Raw genomic sequence first — 25,909 nt, 5'->3', positions numbered from 1 at the left:
CTGTCTCTTCCATGACAAACAGTGTATGATGAAGGAAAGACACACTGTCAGCCAGTCAGCTGTTTTTGCCTCCCACTGTTTATATTGGTCAATCTTAAGGGATCATGAATATTCATTGCTGTTTGCTTTGCAACGTGTATAAAACTTAAATACGTGACCTCATCCCTGAACATGCTTTGCCCCTTGAGTTGAAGATTTCATCAGCAATGGCTGTGAAGAAGACAACAACTCCCATGATCCCACGCTACTCAACATCAAACTAGGTCTTTTCAATTATTTTGTGGAAAGGAAGGGTTTTTTGTTTCTTAAAATTACATCTTAGTTATACATTTTATGACTTAATAGTTTACTTTTTCTCAGTACACTTCAACCATATTTCTTTTTCCCTAGCAGTTAGCAAAGTATTTTTTTTTCTTTTCAGAAAACATACCAGACTTCCTAGCCTATGACTTTTATGAAATATTAATCCTTTTATGATTTCAATGACAGGAATGTGATGAGAAATGTTGTAAATATCACTTGATGGTATTCATCTGCCTCACACATACATATGTATGTGACCTTCAGGACAATGCACCTACGTCAGTGTCCGTCAGTCTAACGAGATGTTTTCCAGACATCAAATTCAATTTAAAACAATTCAAATAGGGTATTTGCGCCATAATTGTAACAAATTTAATTTGTTGTCAAAATTGAAAAGAAAATATAACCAATGTCATCAGACTTAACATTTTCTTTGTCCCCATGTGACCCTTCACAGTTTATAGACAGGATCAGTTGCAGTAGCTCAATTTACAGCACCACAGGAAACACTTTGGCATGTGAATAGGAGATTATAATTTTTTTTGCCAATCAATATGCTTTGTATGCTTCAACAACCTCCAGGGATAATAAGTGTCTCTGGCACCTTTATTCTGGGGGTCGGGGGATGGAAACCTTTGGTCACCTCTGCTAAAAACACAAAATCAATCCAAATCCTCTGCCTCCCTGTAAATTATTTGTGTACTACTAATTACTGTGTAAACATGGTTTTCCTAATGCATCTTCCATCCTTCAGCACTGATCAGTGTCCTCACAGACTTCCTGGCCGATGACTTTTATGAAATATTAATCCTTTTATGATGTCAATAAAAGGAATGTGATGAGAAATGTTGTAAATATCAGACAGATTTTTGAGGACAGTATTCAATCCTAGCTTCTGCTCATGTTGTGGATTGATTCACTCTCAAGTCACGCATCAATGACTTTTGCTGCCATTAGGGTTTGATCCGGATTATGTTTGTGTGTGTGTGTGTTTGCTTCTTAGTTTTTTTCTGGATCTTGCCCTAATTAGCAACATTGGGTTTGTTGATTATTGTAATAAGTGAATCCTCCTCAGAGCCTGTGTGTTAATGAGGCTTTCTTAATGACTGTGTGTGTGTGTTTCTGACTGAACTGGGGTGGGTGGAACGAGTGAAGAAAACATGGTCGCTAATTACCTATGTATAAAGACTGTGTGTGTGTTAAGACTATGAAAGACTTTTGTTTAGTCACTGGGGAATTTAAACCACTTTCCCATTAGTGTGTAAAGACGAGAAGTGATGCAACGCTTTAATTTGACGCATCAGGGATCCACAACCTGCTTCTGTGTTTGTCTCTGTGCCCCAGTCGCATTCAGGCATTTAATCATGGTGTTATGGGCTATTTATAGCTGTTAAATGTGTGTCATTTGTATGTGTGTGTGTGTGTGTGTGTGTGTGCGTCTGTGTGTGTGTGGTATGAGATCTTTGTGTGTGTGTTTGCTGCTTCGATCAATTTTATAGATCTGAGCTTTTGTTGGCGCAGCTGGCTTAAATATTCATCCAGCTGAGCTGCAGTGTGACTGTGTGTGTCTGTTTGTGTGTTTTATTGATTATTTATAACTGCTCCATTTCTTGTGCCTGTTGATCACTGATGGGCTGTCATTGTTGTCGTCGTGTCTTCCTTCTGTTTGTGTCTCAGGCATCTTGTCTCTTCTTATCTGATGCGGAGATTGTCAAACGTTTGCCCGTCTTTTTCCTCCTTCTTTGTGACATTGGCGGGAAACACTGCAAGGAAGAGTGGCGAGCCTTCAATCTGAAAGGAGATGTTTGATTGGCTTATATGTTGGGCTGCAGCTAATACATATTCTCATTATTGTTATTATTTAATTACTGTTTTGACCCATTAATTACATGAAAGATGTCAGATAATAGTGAACTAGAAGGGCACTTGGAGAGCACATACCTCTCGCCATGTTAAAGAGAGGAAAACATTCTGAATTTGTCTGGATCTGCACCAACATTTCAAAGGTTCTTCCTTGGGTCGTGTCCCCCCCCTCCACAAAATGTCATGGAAATCAGTTTCGTACGATTTATGTAATCCTGCTAAATAACAAACAAACAGATGAAACGAGGAAAACACAACCTGCTTGGCGGAGATAACCGTTGCCGTCACCGCTTTGAGGATCCTAAGGTGACTTAAAAAAAATAATACAAATCTACAAATATAAAGAACATGCAACAATATGATAAAATACATGTAAAGCATATAGTTCAATATAAGTAAACACAAGTCAAGGTAATGAGGATGCAAAGATATTGAGAAAAATAATATGAATAATGCTGATTGTATTTAAGAGGCATGAAACATGTGATAATATTGCACAGTGTACAGTCTTGTCTGAAGTTGTTGAAGAGTTCACCAGATTTTTGGAAGAAGATGTTTTTCAGTCTATCGGTGTTTACTCAAGAATCTTAAATAGATGGTGTACTGGGTGCGTGTCGTCTTTTATGTTGTTAAACAAATCATATCATTAATAATCAAACTCAAAATGAATCAGTCATTTTTTGCGATTAGCAAATCAGCCCTTGAAATATGTTATTATGTAGATTGGACGTGTGGGGGTCTGCATTCACACAAAATGCTTCTTACAGAAAAAAGACAAGTGAGTTACTGCTCCCACGTTCTAGATAACGAACCGAAGATAACCGCTTGCAGCCGAACCGAAGCTGTCAACCCGACCTTGTACTTTCTGTGGGATTCATCAGAAATGTAATATAATGTAAACCACGTTGCTGCCTGATTTCATGAATTGGCAATGAAGTGTGTGCACGCTGTCAGAGACTGGACAGCAGAGGTAAATCCTGCCAGCAGAGACGTGGCCGCCCAGTGCAGCAGTTAGTGGTGCTCTCTCTGCAGGAGCCAAGACGAGATTCACAAAGTATTGCTTCGGTTTTCTATTCTCACTGTGAGTAATGATGAAAAGTTAATTATCTTAATGGGGGAAGATTGATGATTGCAAAATGGGGGCGTCTCAAAGCCTCAAAGTCTGAACACAAGGATGTGATAATATTATATAAACTCCCAGTCTGCTGTATATTTGACCCATTTCTTTCTTTCTTTCTTTCTTTCTTTCTTTCTTTCTTTCTTTCTTTCTTTCTTTCTTTCTTTCTTTCTTTCTTTCTTTCTTTCTTTCTTTCTTTCTTTCTTTCTTTCTTTCTTTCCTTCTTTCTCTCTTTCTTTCTTTCTTTCTTTCCCCCCTTCTCTCTTTCTCTCTTTGTCTCTCTGTCGTTCACTCTCTGCTCTCTTACACCTGGTGCCTCTGACCTATAAATATTGTGCAAAAGACAGATTTATATTGAATGTAAACAGATAGAAAGGGAGAGAACGACCCCCGACCCTTTTACGACACAGCTGCAGCACAAACACACGCACACACGCACACACGCACGCACACACACACACACACACACACACACACACACACACACACACACACACACACACACACACACACACACACAGTCCATTGTGCTGAGCCAACCCACTCCTCCTATGCCACATCATTGTTAATAATAGTCCTAAACAGCGCTCATATGTTGCATGTGGTTTTAGCTTCATTAACCTCAGTGTCAAGGTCACATCCAGTGATAAAAGAGACGCGTCTGTCTGCACATCATCTGTCACCAGGTGATGTGGGTTAGTGCTGCTGCTGCAGCTGCTGAATCAGACTATCTCCTGTATTTAATTCCCTCCTGGACAAACCCTTCGAGACCCGAACGATGGGTAAGAAACATGGCTGTTGTCAGCTCTGTTGTGTGTTCCTCCTGCAGCGTAACGGCGTGTGGCGAAGGGATTACCGTGGGTGTTTGTGGTGGGTGTGGCTCTCAATGCACACTTGAGTGAGGAGCCATGTGAGAGCTGAAGATACACTCGGATGTATTCAAAATGAGTCGGGGATGTGAGCCATGTGATCGCCCACTGTCCCTTCAGCAGCTGTGTGTGGTTGCTGGGGACTTCTTGTTGCTCTGTATGGCTTTATACAGTTTGTGTGTGTGTGTGTGTCTTTGTTCTGGCATCCCAAAGGGAGTGTCTCTGTTTGGTCTCAGTGTGCGGGGGAGTTGATTTGCATCCCCTGAAGATTGAACCATGAGGCAGGGGGGAGTTAAACATGTGGAGAGGAAGACCCAGGGCTCCAATAGTGCTGTCTCAGAGCTTTTTGCGCAGCTTAAAGTGATTACCTCTCCACCGTGTCCACATTGTAGCTCTGAAAGCCCAAGATTGACACTGGGCGGTGCAACAGATTTGTTTTATGTACTTTTTGTTATGTGAGCGCAACACTAGACCAACAGTTTTCTGATAATTAACCAGCAGTGCGGCACAAGCATGTAAAAAAACCTGTCCATGAATCAGCTGTCCGTCCCGCCCGCCTGTGGCAAAACAAGTCAAAATGAAGCTAAATTAAAAAATACTCAGCCCTCATTCTGTCAGTGAGTTCGCAGATGTTACACAGTGGCTGCATCTCCTTTGCTCTCATCTAATCAGGGATTATTGTAGAGCTGCGTTGTCAGGTTAAAAGCAATTAGCTGCAGTGAAGTACCTGTCAAGATGGAAAGCCCAGCAGAACCAAAAGTCCCGTGCAGCAGGATTAGCAGCAGCTGTGATAATGACTTATGAGCCTAAGTGGGTCTTATCTTCATCAGTGAACCCGTCACTTGCACTGGATTTTCTCTGAACTTCCCCATCTTATGTCTCGATGATAATTTTCAACACGCTCTCCAACTGTGTAGATCAACAACTGAGCTGTTGTTGATGTAAGCGCTCTGTCCTGGGGCATGTTCCTCCTCATAGTTACAGATTTCCATTATAAATCCACCCTACGAAGTTGTGTGAATGTCTTGTCTGCCTTGTGTGTCTCACACTGCAGTTTTGTGTGACTGTGCTCCACCTTCCTCCACCACTGTTAGGAAATTAAATTTCATTTTACTGTCGCTGGACCAATATATTGACTAGGGATGCTCTTAACGACTAATTTCCGAGTTGATTATACAGGAAATGTGAAAATTTAGTGGTGGAGACAGAAGTCTGCTGCATGCCCCCTCTATCTCTGAATCTATACATCGGAGGGAATTGAGTTGTTTTCTGTTTTCTGTGTAGGGTCTTGACTATTAAGATTAATTTGTGGAGTGAAGAAAACAAAACATTTCTTTCTGTTGCATTATTCTTTTTTTTTCAAACTGTCCAACTGGGAATACATGTAGTTCAGGATAAAACACTCAAAACCTGTAGTCAGCTTGGTTTCATAACAATTCTGCAGAATGGCAAACCAGTTGAGTTTTTAAGGTCATATTTATAAAGTATATTTATTATTTCATAGTCTTGGTTGAGGTGTGGACGTCTTTCCATGAACTCTTTTATAAGGTGTCTTTAGATCAAATCGTCATGTTCGATCTTCACAGTGCATTGAATCATTAAAATACTGCAGACAGTCACAGTCAGTGCCCCGTCTGCTGAGGTGTGACCACACTCGTTTTATTGTTTTAATTTATGATCCTTCATCCTTTCATCCCTCGCCTGACTGTCTCTTTTCTCCTGTTGTCTCCCTCCAGGATTCGTCCTCAGATGGCCAAGGAGAAGATCGAGGGCTGCCACGTGTGCACAATGGTCACACCTGGAGAACCGCAAGTCCTTCTGGGAAAGGACAAGGCCTTCACTTATGACTTTGTGTTTGACATCGAGTCGGAGCAGCACCAGATCTACCAGGACTGTGTGCACAGGCTCATCGAGGGCTGCTTCGAGGGCTACAACGCCACCGTGTTTGCCTATGGTCAGGTATGAGGATGCGAGTTTCATTCTTTTTGTGGTTTATAATTTAGAGTTTAATAAAGTGTATAATTCCCCATTTGACAAGTAACAAACATAATCAAACCTTTTACACACAGTCAAATTGGCCCAGTGGACATTTAATCCAGATTTCCCAAACAACAATGTGTGTTTTCTTGACTCCAGAATTGATTCTTGCAAAGTACAAATACATGAAGCAAAATAAAGCACATTCTAAAATGCTATATTCCAGTGTATGTACTGGGTGGTGACACACGATTCAGTCACAATCATACAACCAACATCCCACTGCCACTACATGCATTTAAAAACAGATTAGTTGCAAGGTGCACAGTGTTAGGAGGATCAAATTAGATCTCATTGTTGTTGATGAAATGTGTTTCAGACGGGTTCGGGGAAGACGTACACCATGGGGACGGGCTTCGACGTGAACCTGGGTCCAGAGGACAAGGGCATCATCTCGCGTGCTGTTCACCAGCTGTTTGAGGGGATCCAGAACAGGAGGGAGCGCTCCCAGGAGGCCGGCACCCAGCCCCCCGAGTTTAAAGTCAGCGCCCAGTTCCTAGAGGTGGGCGACACACCCAGGCACACATGTACAACCACATTGTTAGTGCATACACCGCAGTATTGATGTTGCTGCTTGCAAAAGTGCGTCTGCCTGTGCGTGCGTGCTGGGTTGGATATTGGTCCACATCAACTCTAACCAGATGCGGCAAAAAGGGGAGAAGAGGGGATCGCCCCCCCTTTTCCACAAACAGGAAGTGACAAGCCGATGACAGATGGGCAGGAATGTCTGCTTGTGCTTTGTTGGACCTGATTAATGTTTGCCATTACCTCTGACATTATTCCTCATCACTGTGGGGCAGAGGATGGATAAGAGCGAGGGAGGGAGGGAAGGAGGGATGGTTGCGTAGGGGCAACGAGATTATACGACAAGCAATGATTTCCTGCAGAGGTTTCGGTCAGGGAAGTGTAAGGGTTGTATTGTGGGTGTGTGTAAGATGTGTTTACTTTAGTAATCACCGTATGGAAACACTTTTAATCGAAATAGACCATTTTCACTCTGACTTTGTTTCTTTCTAGTCTGGTCCCAGTTAGTAGTGTTTTTGCTGGCTCTCGGGTCATAAGGTTATCTGTGTTGATGGTAAACAGATGGGTGCGTGTGAACGAGGGGGTTGTGGGGGTGGGGGGTTGGCAGTAGGTGGGAACAGCTGAGTTTTCTTCTGACCTCTGCTGCTCTTGCACTCATTGGTTTTTGAGAGGTCATTTACTGACCTCTGAGAGGGCGGAGCTGTGCGTCAATAAGACTCATCGCTCTGAGAAACCAACAGAGGAATCTGCTCAAAAGTTGTAATTAGCTCTCTAAAAAGTAATTGAAAGTTTTTATGTTCATTAAAATGTGTCTGTGACTCTTGTTTTTTGTAGTTGTACAATGAAGAAATCCTGGACTTATTTGACGGAACCAGAGATGCAGAAAGTCGAAACAGGAAGTCCAACATCAAGATCCACGAGGACAGCAGCGGCAGCATCTACACCACGGGAGTCACATCCAGACTGGTTCACTCAGAGGAGGAGGTGGGTGCATGCGTGAATCTGTCTGCGTAATTTTTTTTGTAATGTCTTTCTATGCGGTCCATACTTCACATACATTTACATTACATTCATACATCACAGTTCTGTTACAGCTCTTGGGCTAAAATGATCATAAAATAAACAATAAAGAAAACTCATAAATGTCAATGCGCATTCAAATATTTTTTTATTTCCCCCAATGCACAGCTATGATATATTTAAGGCTTTTAAAAACTCAAAAAGTAGTTCTGCATTTTGTTAATATTAATTTACTTCTCTCAATGACGTAGATATCAGGAGACATATTGCAAATAATTAAAGGTTCTCTTATATTCCTTCATATCTGTCATACTTGACATTACTTAAATTTCATGCATTATGGTCTTGAAAAGGTCTGAAATTAACTTGTTAAAACCTTCACAAGCCCTGTATAAACACCTTCAGTTCTTCTCAATAGATTTGTTTGAGTTTGTTTGTTAATATTTTAGAACAATGGGAGTTTTGTTTTATTTCAGAATTAAAGTGATGGTGTAAGAGTGAGTGGTAATTAATCGCAAATAACTGTGAAGATGCAGATGAGAGAGCTTGGTGAAGCATTGGAGAATTCCATCATCTTATACAAGTCCAGCAAGAACCATGTGGTCGGCTCAGAGTGGCTGATGATATTAACAGAGACTTGGCTATGATACGTTTTTAAGGCTGACTGGTTGAACCCATGAGGCTAGTTTGTTTTTTGACATCAGATGTATGAAGTTCGGCCTTCTGGACAAGCTCGTTCACATGCTGCCATGTATCATGGATGAGTAATGGTTGTCTAGAAGGGAAACTGACAGAGTGGAGGAGGGAGTGTGTGACAGGGTCAAGAGGGCAGGAGGAATATCTGCCAGGAGAGATGTGTCGAGAAGAGTTCAACAGAGGAGACAGGTGGTGATCACGAGCCTTACGGCCAAAGCGGTTGCTCAGAAGAGACGACTGTATGGTGTTTGTGAAGTTTCTTATCAAAGTGTCTGAAAGAGTTGAAAGAAGGATGCGATAAAATAATTTAATGGAAGCAGAGAAGAAGAAATATGGAGAGGGGCAAAGCAGGTTGTGCCATTTTTCTCTCAGCTACATTGAGCCTCCTGCATCATGTTTCCAATAATAAGACAGCTGAGAGACAAGTGGAGACATATGGACACTCTTATGGGAGAGAAGAGAGATAATGTCAAATCAGGCTGATTGTAGAGGCGATGGAATCACAAGGGAGAGACATGGGGGCCAAAAGGAAAAGAGAAATTGTAGATAGAAAAAATACTCTCTTACTGTTGGCAGCTTTTTGAACAAGCAATGTTGCAGTATGCAGCAGACAGTCTGAAGTCATTTAGAAGTGAGATAATTGCCTTTTTAAATACGCTGACACTGGTGACCAGTTTTTCTCAGATATCAGCAAATGATCACGGTTGGTGAAGCAATTTCTTCTTTCCCCTTCAATACAAATGTAAAAAGTCCTGACTGAACGTCCTCCACATTGCGTTTGTGTTTGCTGCAGCTGCTGCAGTGTCTGAAGCTCGGCGCCCTGTCCCGCACCACAGCCAGCACCCAGATGAACGCCACGAGCTCCCGCTCCCATGCCATCTTCACCATCCACCTCTGTCAGATGAGGGTCTGCAAGGAGCCGCAAATGGTAAGAAAGAGGTTTGGGTTGGAGGAGTGATAAAGAAATATGTATATATATCTGTCAGTGTAACAAAAAAAAAGAAAAGTTTTTAGCATCATAGACACTCAATCATTCAAGGTGATGAAATAATTGCATTTTTTTTCCCGACCCGCCGCTAACAGAATGGAGAAGCAGAGAACGGAGAGGTTAACGGCGTGGACTCCAGCCCCATCGCTCAGCCGGAGTTCGAAACACTGATGGCCAAGTTTCACTTTGTGGACCTGGCTGGTTCTGAGAGGCTCAAACGTACGGGAGCCACAGGAGAGAGAGCCCGTGAGGGAATCTCCATTAACTGTGGACTGGTGAGACAAACATATGTAATCAGTGTGTGTGTATTTGTTTGTGTCCATAAATAAGAAAACATGCTCATCAGTTATTCTATGTGCTCACACTCAGTTGCATTTAAACACGCTACTTGCATGCAGGACAGTTTGTGATCAAGTCCTGAATATGTGGGTTGTGTTTTCGTGTGTGTTTTTGTGCGTGTGTCATAGCTGGCCCTTGGAAATGTCATCAGTGCTTTGGGAGATCAGACCAAGAAGGGAGGTCACGTCCCCTACAGGGACTCCAAACTCAGTCGCCTGCTGCAGGATTCATTGGGAGGCAACAGGTATACACGCAATACATACACACAGACACACACACAGACACACACACACACACACACACACACACACACACACACACACACACACACAGACACACACACACAAACACACACACACACACACAACCACACACACACAGACACAGACACACACTCACACACACACTCACACACACACACACACACACACACACACACACACACACACACACACACACACACACACACACACACACACACACACACACACACACAATTAAATTAAATATGTCCCCTTCGCTCATGGGAAAAAAACTTATTTTCCTTGAACTGAATGAACAGTTACCAAACAAGCTCCATCTCTCCTTCCTCTCCAGTCGAACAGTGATGATAGCGTGCGTCAGTCCGTCGGACCGGGACTTCATGGAAACGCTGAACACACTGAAGTACGCCAACCGTGCCCGAAACATCAAGAACAAGGTGGTGGTGAACCAAGACAAGACCAGCCAGCAGATCAACGCCCTGCGTGCTGAGATCGCCAGACTGCAGTTGGAGCTGATGGAGTACAAGGCGGTGAGAGACAGTAGTGAGAGGTCGATGGGATTGGGAGAAGCAATAAATATTTGAAAAAATAAGGACAAGGAGAAAAAGATAAGAGCGGATGAAACAAGAGGAAGAGGGAAGGTGGGGTTGAGGGAGAGAAAGAAAAGTGGAAGCTTTTAGACAGGAGCGATCACATGTCTGTCAGTGTAACTGATGCAATGAGACTGTAAGAGAGGGATGAAAGATGGATGAGACTCAGAATAGTAACAGAGCACAAGCAGAAAAAAAGGCATTACAAATTGAAGTTAGAGGAGATGGTATTAAAGGGAAAGCAATGGTCGTGCATGCAGCTGCAGCAGCTTATATCAGATCAAAGATCTTTACTGGAACACACATCCATTTATGTATTTTACTGGAGTGCAGGAAGGAGATTTATTGGTGCAACCTCAGCTCTTTAGCATGAAATAAAAGAATCAATTTGATCCTTCAGCTTAATGAAATGAATGTGCTCATCAACTTATTTGCACCATTATACAGTAAAAACACACAGAGGTGCATGACACAAGAAAATAATGTGACGATTTAACAAGTTCTGAGAAGTTTCCAAGAAATGATCAGTCGTTTAGCTGGATTCTCAGTTTACTGTGCGGTTAAAAGGGTTACTACGGTTACTAGAAGGAAGTGAATGTACAGTATGACTGTGAGGACGGACGTCGGGCTGACCTCGATGTGGTAATAAGGGATGTAACGTGACGGCGGGAAGTAATGGCGTGTTGGGCTGGTGGAGGTAATGATGTCTGCGAGCTGTGACCGCAGTAAATTACTTTGTGTTTCCAGATTTACACAACAGGATTATCACTCAGGACACAACAATGCACACACTGTCTAGCTCAGTTCTAACAATAGTGTTGTGTTTGGTAGGACTGCCACATCAAGTGGATATACGAGCGTGGATTTATAATCACTTTATTTTTCAGGTCTGACTTTTGGTCCCCAAATGATTTCCATGCATGTTTGTGTCGATGTTACTCATGCCGACTTCTCGATGCAGGGGAAGCGTGTGGCGTGCGAGGAGGGTTCAGAGGGGTTCAGCGACCTGTATCAGGAGAACGCCATGCTGCAGAGAGAAAACGACACACTGCGCCTCAGGGTGAAAGCCATGCAGGAGACCATAGACCACCTCAATACCCGAGTGACACACATGCTGACCAACGAGGTCAGCGCCATGCTGAACAAGTCAGGTACGTGAGAGACACGTGTGATTCATTTCCATGTATAAACGCTACAGACAAACTCTTTCTCTTAAGTTGCCATCTTTTCCACCAATAAACCAATTAGTATTGGCTTTACAATCTTATCTTACTGAGCGCTTCCTGTGACCTGAGCCTCCTTTTACCCTTGACCTCCAGGTGACGGCAATGAGGAGATCGGGGCTTTGATCCAGAAGTACATTCGAGAAGTTGAGGAACTGAGGTAAGAACTCAAAATCAAACCTCAGTCTGAAACTGGGTCAATCTACTTAACAAATGTTTTGGCTGAATGGATGATATTCTTTTATGTTGAAGTAATCTTTCATTCACGGCATGTTTCTAATGTTTGTTTTTTTCCTCTGTCAGAACCAAGCTTCTCGAGAGCGAGGCCATGAATGAGTCGTTGCGACGGCAGACGACCCGGCTCTCCTCCCGCTCCACGTTCCCTTCCTCCACTCTCAGCCCCGCCCCGGGCCACCCCCCCGGGTCCTCCCCCGCCTCCATGTCCATGGAGGCCGAGTTGTCGGACGTGTTGCGCCGAGCCAAGGTGGACATCGAGAGGCTGAAGAAGAAGGAGCGAAGGCAGAGGAGGACGAGGTGAGGAGAGGTGTACACAGGCAATGTTTCCACAATCACATGTGCACATTCCAACAAGGTCTGTCGTCATTATATCTCCAAACCTTAGTGCTTTCTGTAACTATATTTCTTATACACCCCCTCTGAGTCTTTATCAATGAACTAGTGCATGCTTTAAAAGCTGCTGGACCACAATGAGCACATTACTGTTTCCTGCCTCTATTCTCTTTGCTCCTCGCTGAGTTTCTCTTCGAGCTTAAGAGGCACATCACAAGTCGATTAGGGCTTTGGGACGGCAAGCGTCTGAACAGAACTGGGAAGCGGTCAGTGCTGAGTACGAACACTGGCTCAGACACAAAAAGGTCTAATTCAGTCGGCCAGTGGGTCATGAGAGAGGAGAGCATGCAGCCTAATAGGCTAATTGAAGTTTAATGGGATAGAGACAGGAAGTCAACGATGGGATTGGTGATAAGCAGCACGGTTTTAAAAGAGGGAGAGAAAGAGAGAATGAAGTTGATAATAAAGCTTAAAAAAGCTAAGACGGCGAGATTAGTTTATATGAGCTGAGGAGGACTTTGTTGTTACCGCAAGCCCTTGGCAGTACTCCCAAAACCCTAATGGTGGATGGTAGGAGTGTGTGACATCGCTCTCAGAGGAGATAGAGTGTGTCTGCAGAGTAATGGACAAAAAAACATTTGGAATATTGGAATATATATATATATATATACCACTTTAACCTACTGTGGTGAGGTTTTGTGCATTTCTTCCACCACCAGCTTTAATCTGAACAACATGCTTTTCTCCGTCCTGCAGTCCGGAGCTGGAGAAAGGTCTGAAGAAACGAGTGAAGCTCCACGCTCATGAGAATGGTGAGAACGGGCTCAATGGACAGAATGGAGAGTTCGATTCAGACGACAATTACGCTGAGGTAAGTCGAGGGGGGAAGTTAAGTTACTTTATTTGATTTTTCAGGTACCTTAACTTAACTCTAGTATTTATTTCTCTGACAACTTTTTACTTTAACTCCGTATATTTTAACACAAATGTCTGTACTTTCTGCTCCTTACATTTTTAAAACATTTAAAACCCAAAGCGATCAGATTCAAGTCTAACTTCAGTTTTTTTGTGTGTGTCTGTGCAGGACATCATGTCTCCGCTGCAGGAGGAGAGCGGCTGTGATGAAGATGAGGGGGAGGAGGAGGAGGAGGGCAGGGAGGAGGAGGACGAGTTTGACAGCGACGAGAGCCTGGTGGATTCAGACTCGGACTCGGATGAGAAAGGTGAGAATCTGTCAGCTGCTACAACACACAGGGACCTGACCTCTTTCCCATTTCTGTTCTGTTTTCTGACAGCTGTCCTCATTTGTTTGCGTCTCTGTCACAAGACCTTTTGAACCTTTCAAAAGACACATGAGACATGATGCCAGTAAGAACGAGACTAATATACAAATACACAACACATACAAATTTGTGTCTGACCTTTGCCCCCCTCCAACCGGCAGCTAACTTCCAGGCGGACCTGGCCGACCTGACGTGTGAGATCGAGATCAAGCAGAAGCTGATAGACGAGCTGGAGAACAGCCAGCGGAGGCTGCTGATGCTCAAGCTGCAGTACGAGGAGAAGCTGATCCTTCTGCAGAACAAGATCAGAGACACTCAGCTGGAGAGAGACCGGGTGCTGCAGAACCTCAGTGAGCACCATGGGATTTGTAGTTTACACTTATGGTTGAGGAATTTGTAAAACACAAAAGCAGGGTGGGTGATCAGTGGAAATGTTAAAAGATTCATGTAATCAACATTGTGTCACGGCTCCACAGTGTCCATGGAGAACTACACAGAGGAGAAGGCGAGCCGGATCAAGCAGGAGTACGAGAAGCGTCTTAAGGAGATGAACCGTGACCTGATGAAGCTGCAAGTTGCTCAGAAGGAGCACGCACGTCTCGTCAAGAACCAGGGGAGGTACGAACGGGAGCTAAAGAAACTCCAAGTTGAGGTCAACGACATGAAGAAAGCCAAGGTATGGGCAGCTAAAGTAGAGTGGGGGTGTGAATAAAACTGAACTTTACGAGCAGGAAATACTCAAACTACGTCAGTTAAGAGAGAGACTGACCTCTGTGCTGTTTCCAGGTGACTCTGATGAAGCAGATGAAGGAGGAGCAGCAGAGGAGGAGGATGATGGAGGCGAAGAGGAACCGTGAGATCGCCCAACTCAAGAAGGAGCAGCGACGCCAGGAGGTCAGTCTGCATGTCTGCATGTCTGCATGTTGTGCAGGGATATATTTGTTCTCATATTACTGACATCATTTTTGTACTCCACACAGTACAACTGCAAACAAAATTACTTGAGCCATAATAAATATTTTACACACAAATTCACATTTTTCCTCTGTAGGTTTAAGTTTCTAGTGCCACACACACAAATACAATTATTGTACAATCTTTAGGAGATAGCTGAGAATAAGAAACTAAGCAGTGTTATGTATACATTTTTTATCTGTTTAATCTATTTTACACATCATGCTCCAAATTAAAACTTCCCTAGTGTTTATAAGGCAACACTGCAACTTTTTTTAGCTTAAAGTAGCTTCAAAAAGACTTTGATGGAACACTGACTTGAAATAGAGAGAATGAAGCCTCTCTCATTCCCTCTCTTCACCCTAAACGCCTGTTCTTTCCCTATGCAGTTTTGGTGAGAGGTTACAATCTCTTGAACGAAGTGTGTGTCTGACAATAGTCAGGTCCAGTACGTTGGAGAGTAATGCTGAGCTGTAGATCCGTTAAAACACAGAGCCTAACAGATTACGCATGATTAACAGAATAAATCATGTGTAGCTGCAGAGGGCGCTGTTGCATAGTGAAAATTACAAAGCATTGTTAAAAAAAAAGAAATTCAGGACAGTGAGGTCTACATCTGTGTGTCAGACCAGTACATAAAAAAAAAAACTGTGTTCACAGATTGTTGATATCACTTCAGGAAGATCAGTACCAACTCTACTCGTATAGATATTCATCTTTATTTGTAGTTTCCTGGAGTAGAGAGATTATTAATCAGCGTGAAAACATTTACACTGTCATACTGTGGGGCTCAGTCATAATCCTGTTATTTAGTATTTCAACTTTAAATCCTTTCATGGTCAGCACCTTGTAAGACTGTTATGCAGAAAGATTCTATATCAACCTCAGTAATGTAATGGCCGTGTGAACAGCAATGAAGAATTGAGATTAAGTCGACACAGTTGTAGACACATTAAAGAGCCGTGTCTCCTCTCTTATCCCTCAGTACCAGATCCGGGCGCTGGAGTCTCAGAAGCGGCAGCAGGAGATGGTGCTGCGCAGGAAGACGCAGGAGGTGACGGCCCTGCGGCGCCTGGCCAAGCCCATGTCCGACCGCGTGGCCGGACGCGTGGCCCGCTGGAACCAGGCCTCTCTGGGTACAGACTCTGGAGCTGAGCTCTCAGCCAGCACCACGGCCAGCAGCTCCGAACCCGACACTGGGAGGTCGGTGAGCGGCCTGGTGAGACAGTGGAACAACAAGAACAATGTGCTGGGATACCTGGGAGAGAGCGAGGGAAGCATGGATGGAACCAGGGTCATTGGGTAAGACTGGCTAGAATGTGTATAATGACTCTGTATTCACCTGTCAGTTAACCAGACAGTCAGTATTGAAGCTGTTGACCTTTAACTTAATTGATAAAATTTAAATTAAATTTCATTGGAAATTAAAACTTCACTGGTGTATATAAGGCAACACTATGCAACTTTTTTTGCAAGCTACTTTAAGCTTTTTTTAGCTTAAAGTAGCTTCAAAAAGACTTTGATGGAACACTGACTTGAAATAGTACTGAACGCCTGTTCTTTCCTTATGCAGCTTTGGTGAGGGGTTACAATCTCTTGTAAGATAAGTGTATCTTATCTTAATAGTTTGTATTCACTTGTCAGTGAACCAGACAGTCAGTATTGAAGTTGTTGACATTTAACTTAATTGATAAAGTTTACATTTTATTTCATTGGAAATTTGTGAAACATTTAAGGAGTCAGAGAAGACTTTAATTTAGTTTCTTTATATAATAAATAGAATCTATACAACAAGATTTCGTGACATTACATTTGCAAACCGCGTCATTGTCAGTGTCTGCTGATTTTCATCTCTCATGACCTCTCCCATCTCTTGATCTCTTTCCAGCAGCAGGAAGAAGCTGCAGAGGAAGCCGGCCCTCCAGGCAGTTAATGGAACAGCAGGCAGAACCAGCAGCTTCTCCAAGTCAGCCCGTCAGAAGTGGCAAACCCTGGAACGTCGCATCATGGACATCGTCATGCAGAGGATGACCATCTCTAACATGGAGTCTGATATGGATCGCCTGATCAAGGTAGGAGCAGCGCTGGCTCGGGGACTGTAGATGTAGGTGGATAAAATCTGTTTGAATTGTTAATGGATTTAAAGGGCAGGCGGGCAGTGTAGTGTTGCAGCTTTGTTGCTACATGTCACCTCACTAAGTGAATCCAAAGTGAGCCAGGAGCGTCTTATCTCACTTTACAGATAAAGTCTGTATAATCTCTTTTATTAACCCCCCCGCTGTGCGTGCTTCTGTATTTTGTCGAGTCAGAAGCGAGAGGAGCTGACGGCCCAGCAGGAAGCACTGTCACATAAAAGGGAGGTGCTAATGGCAGATGGGGAGGGACCAGAAGCAGAGGACCGCCTCCTACTGGAAATTAATGAGGACATCGAGGTGCTGAACGCCAACATAGACTACATCAATGACAGCCTGTTTGACTGCCAGGCCACCATTGTACAGATAGAGGAAACCAAGGTATACACACACACGCACACACATACACACACATACACACACACATACACACACATACATACACACGCGCTGTTCACAGTATTGGGAAGCTTCAAATGACGTCTTATTTTGTGTTTTCCTGCAGGATGAGCTGGACTCGGTTGACACCTCTGTGGTGATCAGCTCTTGCTCTTTGGCTGAGGCACGCCACCTGCTGGACCACTTCCTGAAGGCCTCAATTGACAAGGTGTGTTAACAGAAACATTGTATATTTTGAGTTATTGTTACCAATAACTATGGTCATGTGTGATAATTTTCAGTTGTTTATGTTTTGTTTGGAGTCTTTGAACTGATATATACTTATATTTGAATACTATCATTATGGGTTACTTATGTGAGTGATTGCAGTGCCATCTAGTGGTTACTCTTTGTGTTGCAAGATGTTAAAAGAGTAACAACTGGTCAAAATGTTCGTGTAACACCACTTCATCTGTGCATTGTCTTTCTTGTCTTTATTATTGTGTGTTTGTGTGTGTGTGTGCAGAGTTTACAAGTGGCTCAGAAGGAGTCTCAGATCAGACTGCTCGAGGGCCAACTGAGACAGACGGACGTGATTGGCTCGTCCCACAATCACATGATCCTTGATGCCCTGCGAGAAAAGGCGGAGTACATCCCTGAACTCCAGGCTCTCATCCACAATGCACAGCAGGGTAAGGAGAGTTTTTTGTGTGTCTGTGTGTAAACCTTTGTTATCTCCTTTCAGGGTTTGTGTTGTTTTGTTATGTTGTTTCCCACAAAACGACATAACTTGTGAGCATCATTTTGGAATCGAAGTTTGTGTATAAAACTTGAAAAGCCTGTTATTGTCCGTTCAACCATATTGACTGCAGTAAACCATGCAGCACATCTGTAAAACAGTACCAGATTAATATGTACTTGTAATCGTGCTTGTCACTGTGTCACTCTTCAGTTATGTTTTAATGAACGTAAAATCTGTTTAGAAAACTGAAAATGATGAGTTTAATCAGCTTCGTAGGCTGTGGCGGTGTATGATGTTCCGTGGACCTGAAAAGTTTTGGGTTTTGTCTGCTTCCAGAAAACGGTTACACCAGCACAGACGAGGAGCCCTCTGAGTTAAGCCAAGCCTCTGACAGCAGGTGAGACTGCAGAGCCTGCTCACCCACACAACACCCCCCTCAAACAACATCCACCTCATTGTTAACCTCAGCAGTTTGTAATAAATCCTACTTAGTTTTGATTCGGTAGAAATTTCATCTGAAAAACACGCAGGTCTTTTGTCTCTCTTTCTGCAGTGTTTCTCAAATAAAAGAATCCAACAGCCAAGAGGATTTCAAGACGAAGGTAAAGCGGCTTATTGAAGAGCACAGATGTTACTAAGTCCTTCTTTTAGATATAAATAGATCATTTTACTGTTTTACCAGATTTTAAAACGACTTTTACTTTTTTTACAGTACCCAAAAACGTCAGACCGCTATGAAACTATATGATGATGTTAATCGTGTTTTTTGAACGTTTTCCGTAATTTTTTACACACCTCAGTTTGTCAGAGTAGCTGCTTTTCCAAACTACAACCATAAGGTGGCAGTATAAGCATGATGTATAGTTGGATGAGGCCCGGATTCCAACCAATCCCTCTTAATTTCTTGTTAATGCAACACTCTCTAATATTTCTTATGCTTGCAGTTTCAGTTTCCCTCCTTCTAGCCTTCACTTGACCCTTCAATTGCAGCTTTGTCTTTTTAAAGGTTGTTTGTTCTGCCAGGTTCCATATTACATTACATTACATTTCATTTAGCTGACGCTTTTATCCAAAGCGACTTACAATAAGTGCATTCAACCCTGAGGGTACAAACCAAGAACAACAAGAATCAAGACAGTAAAATTTCTTCGAAATAAAGCAAAAATACAGAGTGCTATAAGTAAGTGCCATTTTAGTGCTACCAAAGTGTTAGTTTTCAAAAGTGGTTAGTTTTTTTTTTTTTTTTTTTTTTTTATTCAAGGTACAGTCGGAAGAGGTGTGTTTTTAGTTTTCGGCGAAAGATGTGTAAACTTTCAGATGTCCGGATGTCGAGTGGGAGCTCATTCCACCATTTAGGAGCTAGGACAGCAAACAGTCGTGATTTTGATGAGTGTTTAGCTCGCAGTGAAGGAGGAACGAGTCGTTTAGCTGAAGCAGAGCGGAGAGAACGTGCTGGTGTGTAGTGTTTGACCATGTCCTGGATGTAAACTGGACCTGATCTGTTTACAGCATGGTATGCGAGTACTAGTGTTTTGAACCGGATGCGGGCAGTCACTGGTAGCCAGTGTAGGGAGCGGAGGAGCGGGGAAGTGCGAGTGAATTTAGGTTGGTTAAAAACCAGTCGAGCTGCTGCATTCTGGATGAGCTGCAAAGGTCGGATGGCAGTAGCAGGTAGACCTGCCAGGAGGGCTCTTTTGCCTTTTTTTTTTCAATATTTGCTGGCTTTATCTTAATTTCCTCTTGTGCCTTAATTAAATTCAAGCTTTTATCTTTATCATCCCAGTTTCTGAACTGGCTGTCCTTCTCCTTCCTCATTTCATTCTATCTTCTATGATTAAACAAATGATGCACATTTCTCACCCAGATGGAGCCCCGTCTGTCGGCTCAGATGAAGGCGGTGTCTGCAGAGCATTTGGGTCCCACACTGGATCCCTCATCAGGCAGCAAGCAGCACATCACCAAATCCCTGGCGTCGCTCACCGACATCCAGGAGGACGGCCTGAGTCTGGTGACAGGGAGCCAGGGACTCAGCCTGTCTGTGCGAGACCCTTATCACAGGGAGAGGGCATCCCGCACCATCAGCCTGCCTGTCAGGGGACACACCTTGTAAGTCATGAACTGTATCTGAACTGCAGTGGTAAAGAAATAATGATAACTCAGATGAAGCGCACCAATCATCTTCGAGTGTTACCAGGAACCGGAGAATTATCCGGAGGCCTGGCTCTTGTTTTTCTGCATCATTGCATTCTGACAACTCCTCACAAGTGATGATTCCTGCAGCGGGGGGTGAAGCACTTTCTGCGCAGATCTCTTTTTATGTCCAACACCTCCTCAGGACTATTAGAGGAGCTCAAGCCTCCTTCATCGACTCCACAACCATTATCACACTTTTAGCTGAAAACTTTCGCCATTTCTCCGTTATTCTTAGCGCACAATCAACCCTTAATCATTTCTTTTACCTGTTCCCTGAAGTATCTTTTACTTTTAGCTGACAATCACAAACATGTCCCTTACTTTTAGTTAAGTAACAACAAATATTTTACCAGATGTATATATTACTTGAATTTTCATTACTGTATTGTTCTGTAAGTATACACGAATCAATGACACACACCTAACTTTAACAATTTCAATACTTTAAGCAAATTAACTTTTTGTTTTGTTTTAATTTAGACTAGCAAAGTACTTTTCAGCACTTTTGCAATGTGTACACGGCATTACAGTTGGCCCAGTATGTGTCTGGATATTTTGTCAAATTAGTTGAGCGACTGAAAAACGTACTCCATATATTCCATGTTGCAAGCGCTCCTGTTCAGGAATCTTCTCTCTGCTGCGTTGCCTGTCGAATCTTCATCAGTTACAGAACCTCGTCTCAAATCCCACTGATGCCAAACATTTGTTTTGCTGAAGTACAGGAAAAAATGCAGCTAAGCATAAAACAAGTAACTGAACTAAGAAATGTAAACATGAGGATAATTGCATAACCACAACACCCTGAGGAATGTAACAAATACGTGAACTGGAGTGAAAAACATTATATTTCCGGATTATGGACACAACAAGAATTTAAACATCCCCCCCTACTAATATCCTACTGCACATTTCCAAACTAAGAACCCCAACAAGGAGCCTGACTTTTTTTAAGGTTATAAAACGGCTTTAGGAAGAAGACAGTGAAATGTGCATCCCTCCTTAGGGATGTGAACCCTGGTTGTGTGTGATTTGATATTTAACAAAATGAGTCTGTGAGCTGCATTAGTCTGCTAGAAATGCCATTAACACCTCGCACCCCCCTGGAAATCTGCTTAGTTTGCTTGTGTGTTTGTGTGTGTGTCAGTCCCAGGCAGTCTCGGGGCTATGACACTTCCCCTATAACGAGGAGGAAATCTTACGACCGCTCGTTCAGGTACATGTTACGCTCAAATTCAAGCTACTCTTCAAGCAAATTGATGCGTAGTGTGACTGTGTAATGTGATATGCAGCCATTGTTGTCTAACACTGTCCTTCCTCTTCCCTAACCTCTCTCTACCTCCCGCCCTGTATCAGGCCCACTGACGGCTACACCCCCCCCTCCTCCCCTCCTCTGAGGACGAGGAACGACCGCAACGTCTTTTCAAGGCTCACCAGCAACCAAACCCAAGGTTCTGCCCTGGACAAGTGAGTGCACTCCTGCACATATGCATTCACACACACACACACACACACACACACACACACACACACACACACACACACACACACACACACACACACACACACACACACACACACACACACACACACCTTTTTTTTTACACACATACTCATAATCAATTCATTCGCACTTTAAACCATTCTTTCTTTTTCTTTTGTTCTCTTCCATATGTTTAAGGTCTTTACAGGCGCTGAAGGTCAGGCCTATTGAGAGCACAGTGCTTTTGTCTGTGTGTAGATGAGCCTCGTAAAAGTGCGCTATTCCAAATGTTTATCTCCCAATAAATCCCACAATGAGACCAAAAGTATTTTCACCTGGCAGTGTACACTCTGGTGGGGGGGGGGGGGGGGGAGCAGATGGTGTAAACATTCACAGAATCCAGGTGTAAAACACTCTCTGGAGACATTGATGATTTAATCATCCAAACCACAATGACAGGCTTCTCAGAGATGCATTTAGCAACACTAGCAACAAGGCGTAATTACACTGTTTCCAATCCATACATAATTTCCAGGAAACAAACACAAGGAAAGAGGGAGGCGGCTGGGATAGAAACATCCTGATGTGTAGGATTTACAGTTTGGCAAGAGAACGTCAAACACTATCGAAATTAATCCAATAAAAACAGACCTTCAATAAAGACAATGATAATTGTAGTTTGAGGAAAGACTGTTTGAATGCATGGTAATTTTTCAGGCTTAGTTAGTTTTGATGTCCTGTTGAACGAGCTTATAATGTTCGCCATCCTATTTACATACATAAAGGTAAACAAACACAACAGACACAGTTGCACAGTCCAAAGTCTCGTATCTACACAATGTAGAACGAGAGCTGCTGAGTCTGGAATGAGCTGCCGGCCCTTTTCCACTCCCGGTAACAATCAATTTAATCTTTCAGCCGTTAATCTGAGCCAGCGTTTGGCTGCGTGGCGAAATTGTTTGCTTTGTAATCTTTATTAATACAGAACATTTCACAGCTTCATCGACCTTAACTTGTTAGGGAGGATCGGCGAGGATGCCGTGTGAAATGAGTTAGGTGTTCGTGTTTTTGGACTCGTGTATGAATATTGGTAAGTGTTGTGTGCGCTGAAGCCTGTGCCTCCTCATTATCAGGAGCAGGGGTAGTGAATGAGGTGGCGCTTGTCATCCTCCATGCAGCTGTTGTCAATGGTAGCCATTTTTAATTGACTCTGGCTGAGGGTGTGGGAGGATCTTTATGTTGTTGGATGGTCTTTTATGAGGTTCCAACAGGAGAAGCTTTCACAGGACAGAGGAAGAGGAACTAGTTTTTTTTTTTCTTTCTGCATTGACATTGTTGTGTTTTGAAGAAAGACATTAACATGACATGTTTCCTTGTCCTTACATCACACAAACTGATCTAGCTCTGCCACTTAATTTATACTCACAAAATAAACCCCATGACAAGCGAAGCTGATTTATTAAAATAATAGTTGGTTTGGATCGTCTGTGTGAATTCTGTGTAATTGGGTGTCAAATGAGAAGCTGTCTGCCACGCAAAAAAAAAGAAAATAATGATGTTTTTAAGTACATCTTTGCAAATTCCGAAAACTTATGAAAATGCAGTAGGCTCTTTTTTCTGATTGTGAATGTGTGGATGCACTAGATTTTTAGTTTTTCTGACTGATTCATATTTAAGCAGACGGATTTGAAAGAAACATAAGAATAAGGGTTTCTTGCCTCATTCGAATTATGAGACTTTGCATCCCTGCTCCTGTTTTAAATCTTCTCAATACATTTGCACTTCTAAAAAAATTGTTTGTCCCGAGAGCCAGATATCAATATGCTAATGGCGCTCAGAATGCGGTGCAGACAGTAAATAGCAAGAAACTTCTGTCCCCCTTTTAACAGCGTTGATCCCTCCAGACATTTCCAGAACCGTTCCTGTTCAGAGTGTAATGCAGAGGCTCCCATGGTGACAAACCCGAGGCTATAAAATATTTACAATATAATAACACTGTTATTGCACTGCTGCACACATAGCAGCCTCTATACCTTGTAGCTACGGCAAAGGTATGGGTGTGGTCTGGATGTACTCCCTCTACGGCTTTGACAGGCTCGTCTGTGAGATTGATTGACATCCTTATCTTCCAATCGAATGGATTTTTCCTTCTTTTAACCCCGTTTGCTTTGAACCCTTGTCTGTACTAATGACCTCGTGGCTGGAAAGAGTAGATGCAGCAGGGGACACTGACATTAGGGGAGTCATACGAAGAGGACAGAAGTGTAGTGCATGTCTAATTTGTAATGTCCAGTTCTTGGCCCTCTGTGTGTGGCTGTCCTGGTTTCAGTGCTTCCTCCTTCCCTACTTCTCTTTTTCTCTTTATAACTGTTTTGCGAAATATCTTTTTAATTGTTGACATTTTGTGGAAATATGCTTAATTGGCTTTCTTACCCAGGATTTGCTAGATAAGAATAATGACACCGGTACCACTGTTATGCGTCTGGGCTGAATGTGAAGCTGCTGCTAATTTGTAAACCTCACTAATTAACACTTCTTATTGTGTGGGTTTGTTTAATTCCTTGATGAACAGAGTGTGATGAAGAAGTTTCTAGTCTTCATGCTATGCTGAGCTAATAGGCTGCTTGCTGTCACTTTAAACTGAACAGACAGACATGAAAATGGTATCCAGCTTCTCAGCTTACTCTTGGCGAGAATAAGCATATTTCTCCAAATGTCTATTTCTGTTTCTTCAACCTTTTAACGTTTTAATATTGGCCGTAAAAAACGCTAGTCCAACTCCACTAAACCAGACATTGCTTAACGTGGGTATACCTACAGTAAACATGCTTTACCAAGGAAAACATCTGTAGACGCTTGTCAAAGAATACAGTCTGTTCAGTGTTATGTTGGAAAAGAAGCTCATTTCAAGGCAAACACTTCGATAATCACTGAACAAGCTTTACTCTTGACTGAGCTTTCCTGCCAGTTTGCTCACTGCTTTTATCTAAAACCCCTCTAGTCACTCCTCCTTCCTTTAACCCTTTGCCAGTAACCCTTCTGTCTTCCCTTATCGTGTTTAACCCTCTCCTCTTCCTGCCCCGCCCTGCCCCTCCCTCTCCTTGCTCCTCTTCTGCCTCCAGGTCGGATGACAGCGACTCCTCGCTCTCCGAGGTGCTCAGGTAGAGGAACTGTGTCTGTCGCTCTCTGTTTTTTCCCCATTTGCCTGGTAACTTCACTGTGTGTCATCCCGTCTCCACCAGTGCTCAGTGCCTCACCCGGCCTCTCCACCTCCAACTCCTCCTCCTCCTTTACCGCCCTCTTGCGAGTGGGGGTCGTTGTGGTGCATGTTTTAACCACACCTGGCTTTCATGACACAACTGTGTGATGTTGTGTTTCTCTGGCGTGTTGCCTGCACGGAAGACCTGAATGAACCTCATCCCTTTTTTACAGGCTGTTAAAAAACTAACATGAAATGGTGCCAAAAACCTCTCATGACTAATCACCATTTGATCTTTCTATCTCTTCAACTTTTCAGAATTTGGGATTTTTTTTCTAATTGTCTTTATCCCCCGAAAGTCATCCATGGAAAATACTGTCCGTTGCTCTCGCAGGACTGCAATAACGGTGACACTCGGTCCAAATGAAAGAATTGTGTTAATTCTAACGCTATTTTCTTCAATGGTGTCCATCTTCTCATCAAACTGTCAATAATACAGAAAACAGGCTTTTTTCTCAAACTATCAAACTATACCTTAAAGACAAATACAATGCAATTATACATCAGGTCTGCCACAGCATTAAAACCAGCTTCCGCTTTTAGTGTTGTTGCGTTTAGGTGAATCATTAATGATAAAAACAAAATGTCCTCTTCACTCTGACCAGTGCTTCCTGTTTGCGTGGCATCATCGCACAAATAGATGCAGCTCTCCCCTCTCTGCCTGTTTTTTCTTTGTACTGCAAAGAGCACACACACTGATCTCCCTCCATGTTTTCATTAATCTGCGGGTCTCTAGGCTCTTGGCCCTGAAACATCCATTAGCAGCTCTTATATAGTGCATAACACGGCACACCATGATATCTCACTGGCAGTGATGGGAAGGGAACAATTTCTACCATTTGGAATGGCACACCGCGTTAAGAAATAGACTGCTGCATTTGGCCATATTTTTTCAATGCAGCATATTATTTCGAAAAAAGGGACACCACGGTAAAATAAAGTATTCGACAAAGTAGTGTTTTCAAAGAACATCTAATAGCTGTAATAAGATATGGTAAAATGATTAATTATTAACATTCTTACATACATTTTAAATGTAAATGTAAATTATTGCTAGAACACCCGCGCATCAACGATGTGATTAA

At 42.9% G+C, this 25,909-nt stretch overlaps 1 protein-coding gene across 1 annotated transcript in view; it reads left to right on the top strand.

Moving 5' to 3' along the window:
* Positions 1–25,909, top strand: part of kif21b (kinesin family member 21B) — a 56,552-nt gene that overhangs the window by 17,775 nt on the left and 12,868 nt on the right. The window contains exons 2-27 of the mRNA XM_061070601.1: positions 5,889–6,111; positions 6,509–6,691; positions 7,549–7,698; positions 9,224–9,358; positions 9,514–9,693; positions 9,886–10,001; positions 10,355–10,550; positions 11,572–11,761; positions 11,930–11,993; positions 12,137–12,367; positions 13,160–13,274; positions 13,509–13,626; positions 13,848–14,036; positions 14,163–14,362; positions 14,473–14,580; positions 15,626–15,942; positions 16,529–16,712; positions 16,950–17,153; positions 17,278–17,379; positions 17,677–17,842; positions 18,229–18,289; positions 18,446–18,494; positions 19,757–19,998; positions 21,230–21,298; positions 21,439–21,549; positions 24,688–24,726. Of these exons, the coding sequence (XP_060926584.1) occupies positions 5,889–6,111; positions 6,509–6,691; positions 7,549–7,698; positions 9,224–9,358; positions 9,514–9,693; positions 9,886–10,001; positions 10,355–10,550; positions 11,572–11,761; positions 11,930–11,993; positions 12,137–12,367; positions 13,160–13,274; positions 13,509–13,626; positions 13,848–14,036; positions 14,163–14,362; positions 14,473–14,580; positions 15,626–15,942; positions 16,529–16,712; positions 16,950–17,153; positions 17,278–17,379; positions 17,677–17,842; positions 18,229–18,289; positions 18,446–18,494; positions 19,757–19,998; positions 21,230–21,298; positions 21,439–21,549; positions 24,688–24,726 (3,942 nt within the window). The remainder of the gene's footprint in view (positions 1–5,888; positions 6,112–6,508; positions 6,692–7,548; positions 7,699–9,223; positions 9,359–9,513; positions 9,694–9,885; positions 10,002–10,354; positions 10,551–11,571; positions 11,762–11,929; positions 11,994–12,136; positions 12,368–13,159; positions 13,275–13,508; positions 13,627–13,847; positions 14,037–14,162; positions 14,363–14,472; positions 14,581–15,625; positions 15,943–16,528; positions 16,713–16,949; positions 17,154–17,277; positions 17,380–17,676; positions 17,843–18,228; positions 18,290–18,445; positions 18,495–19,756; positions 19,999–21,229; positions 21,299–21,438; positions 21,550–24,687; positions 24,727–25,909) is intronic.

This window comes from Limanda limanda, chromosome 4, assembly GCF_963576545.1.
Source record: "Limanda limanda chromosome 4, fLimLim1.1, whole genome shotgun sequence".
In the NCBI taxonomy this organism is placed as follows: Eukaryota; Metazoa; Chordata; class Actinopteri; order Pleuronectiformes; family Pleuronectidae; genus Limanda; species Limanda limanda.
The sequence above is the reverse complement of the archived record's forward strand: the minus strand, read 5'-3'. Positions and strand labels throughout refer to the sequence as shown.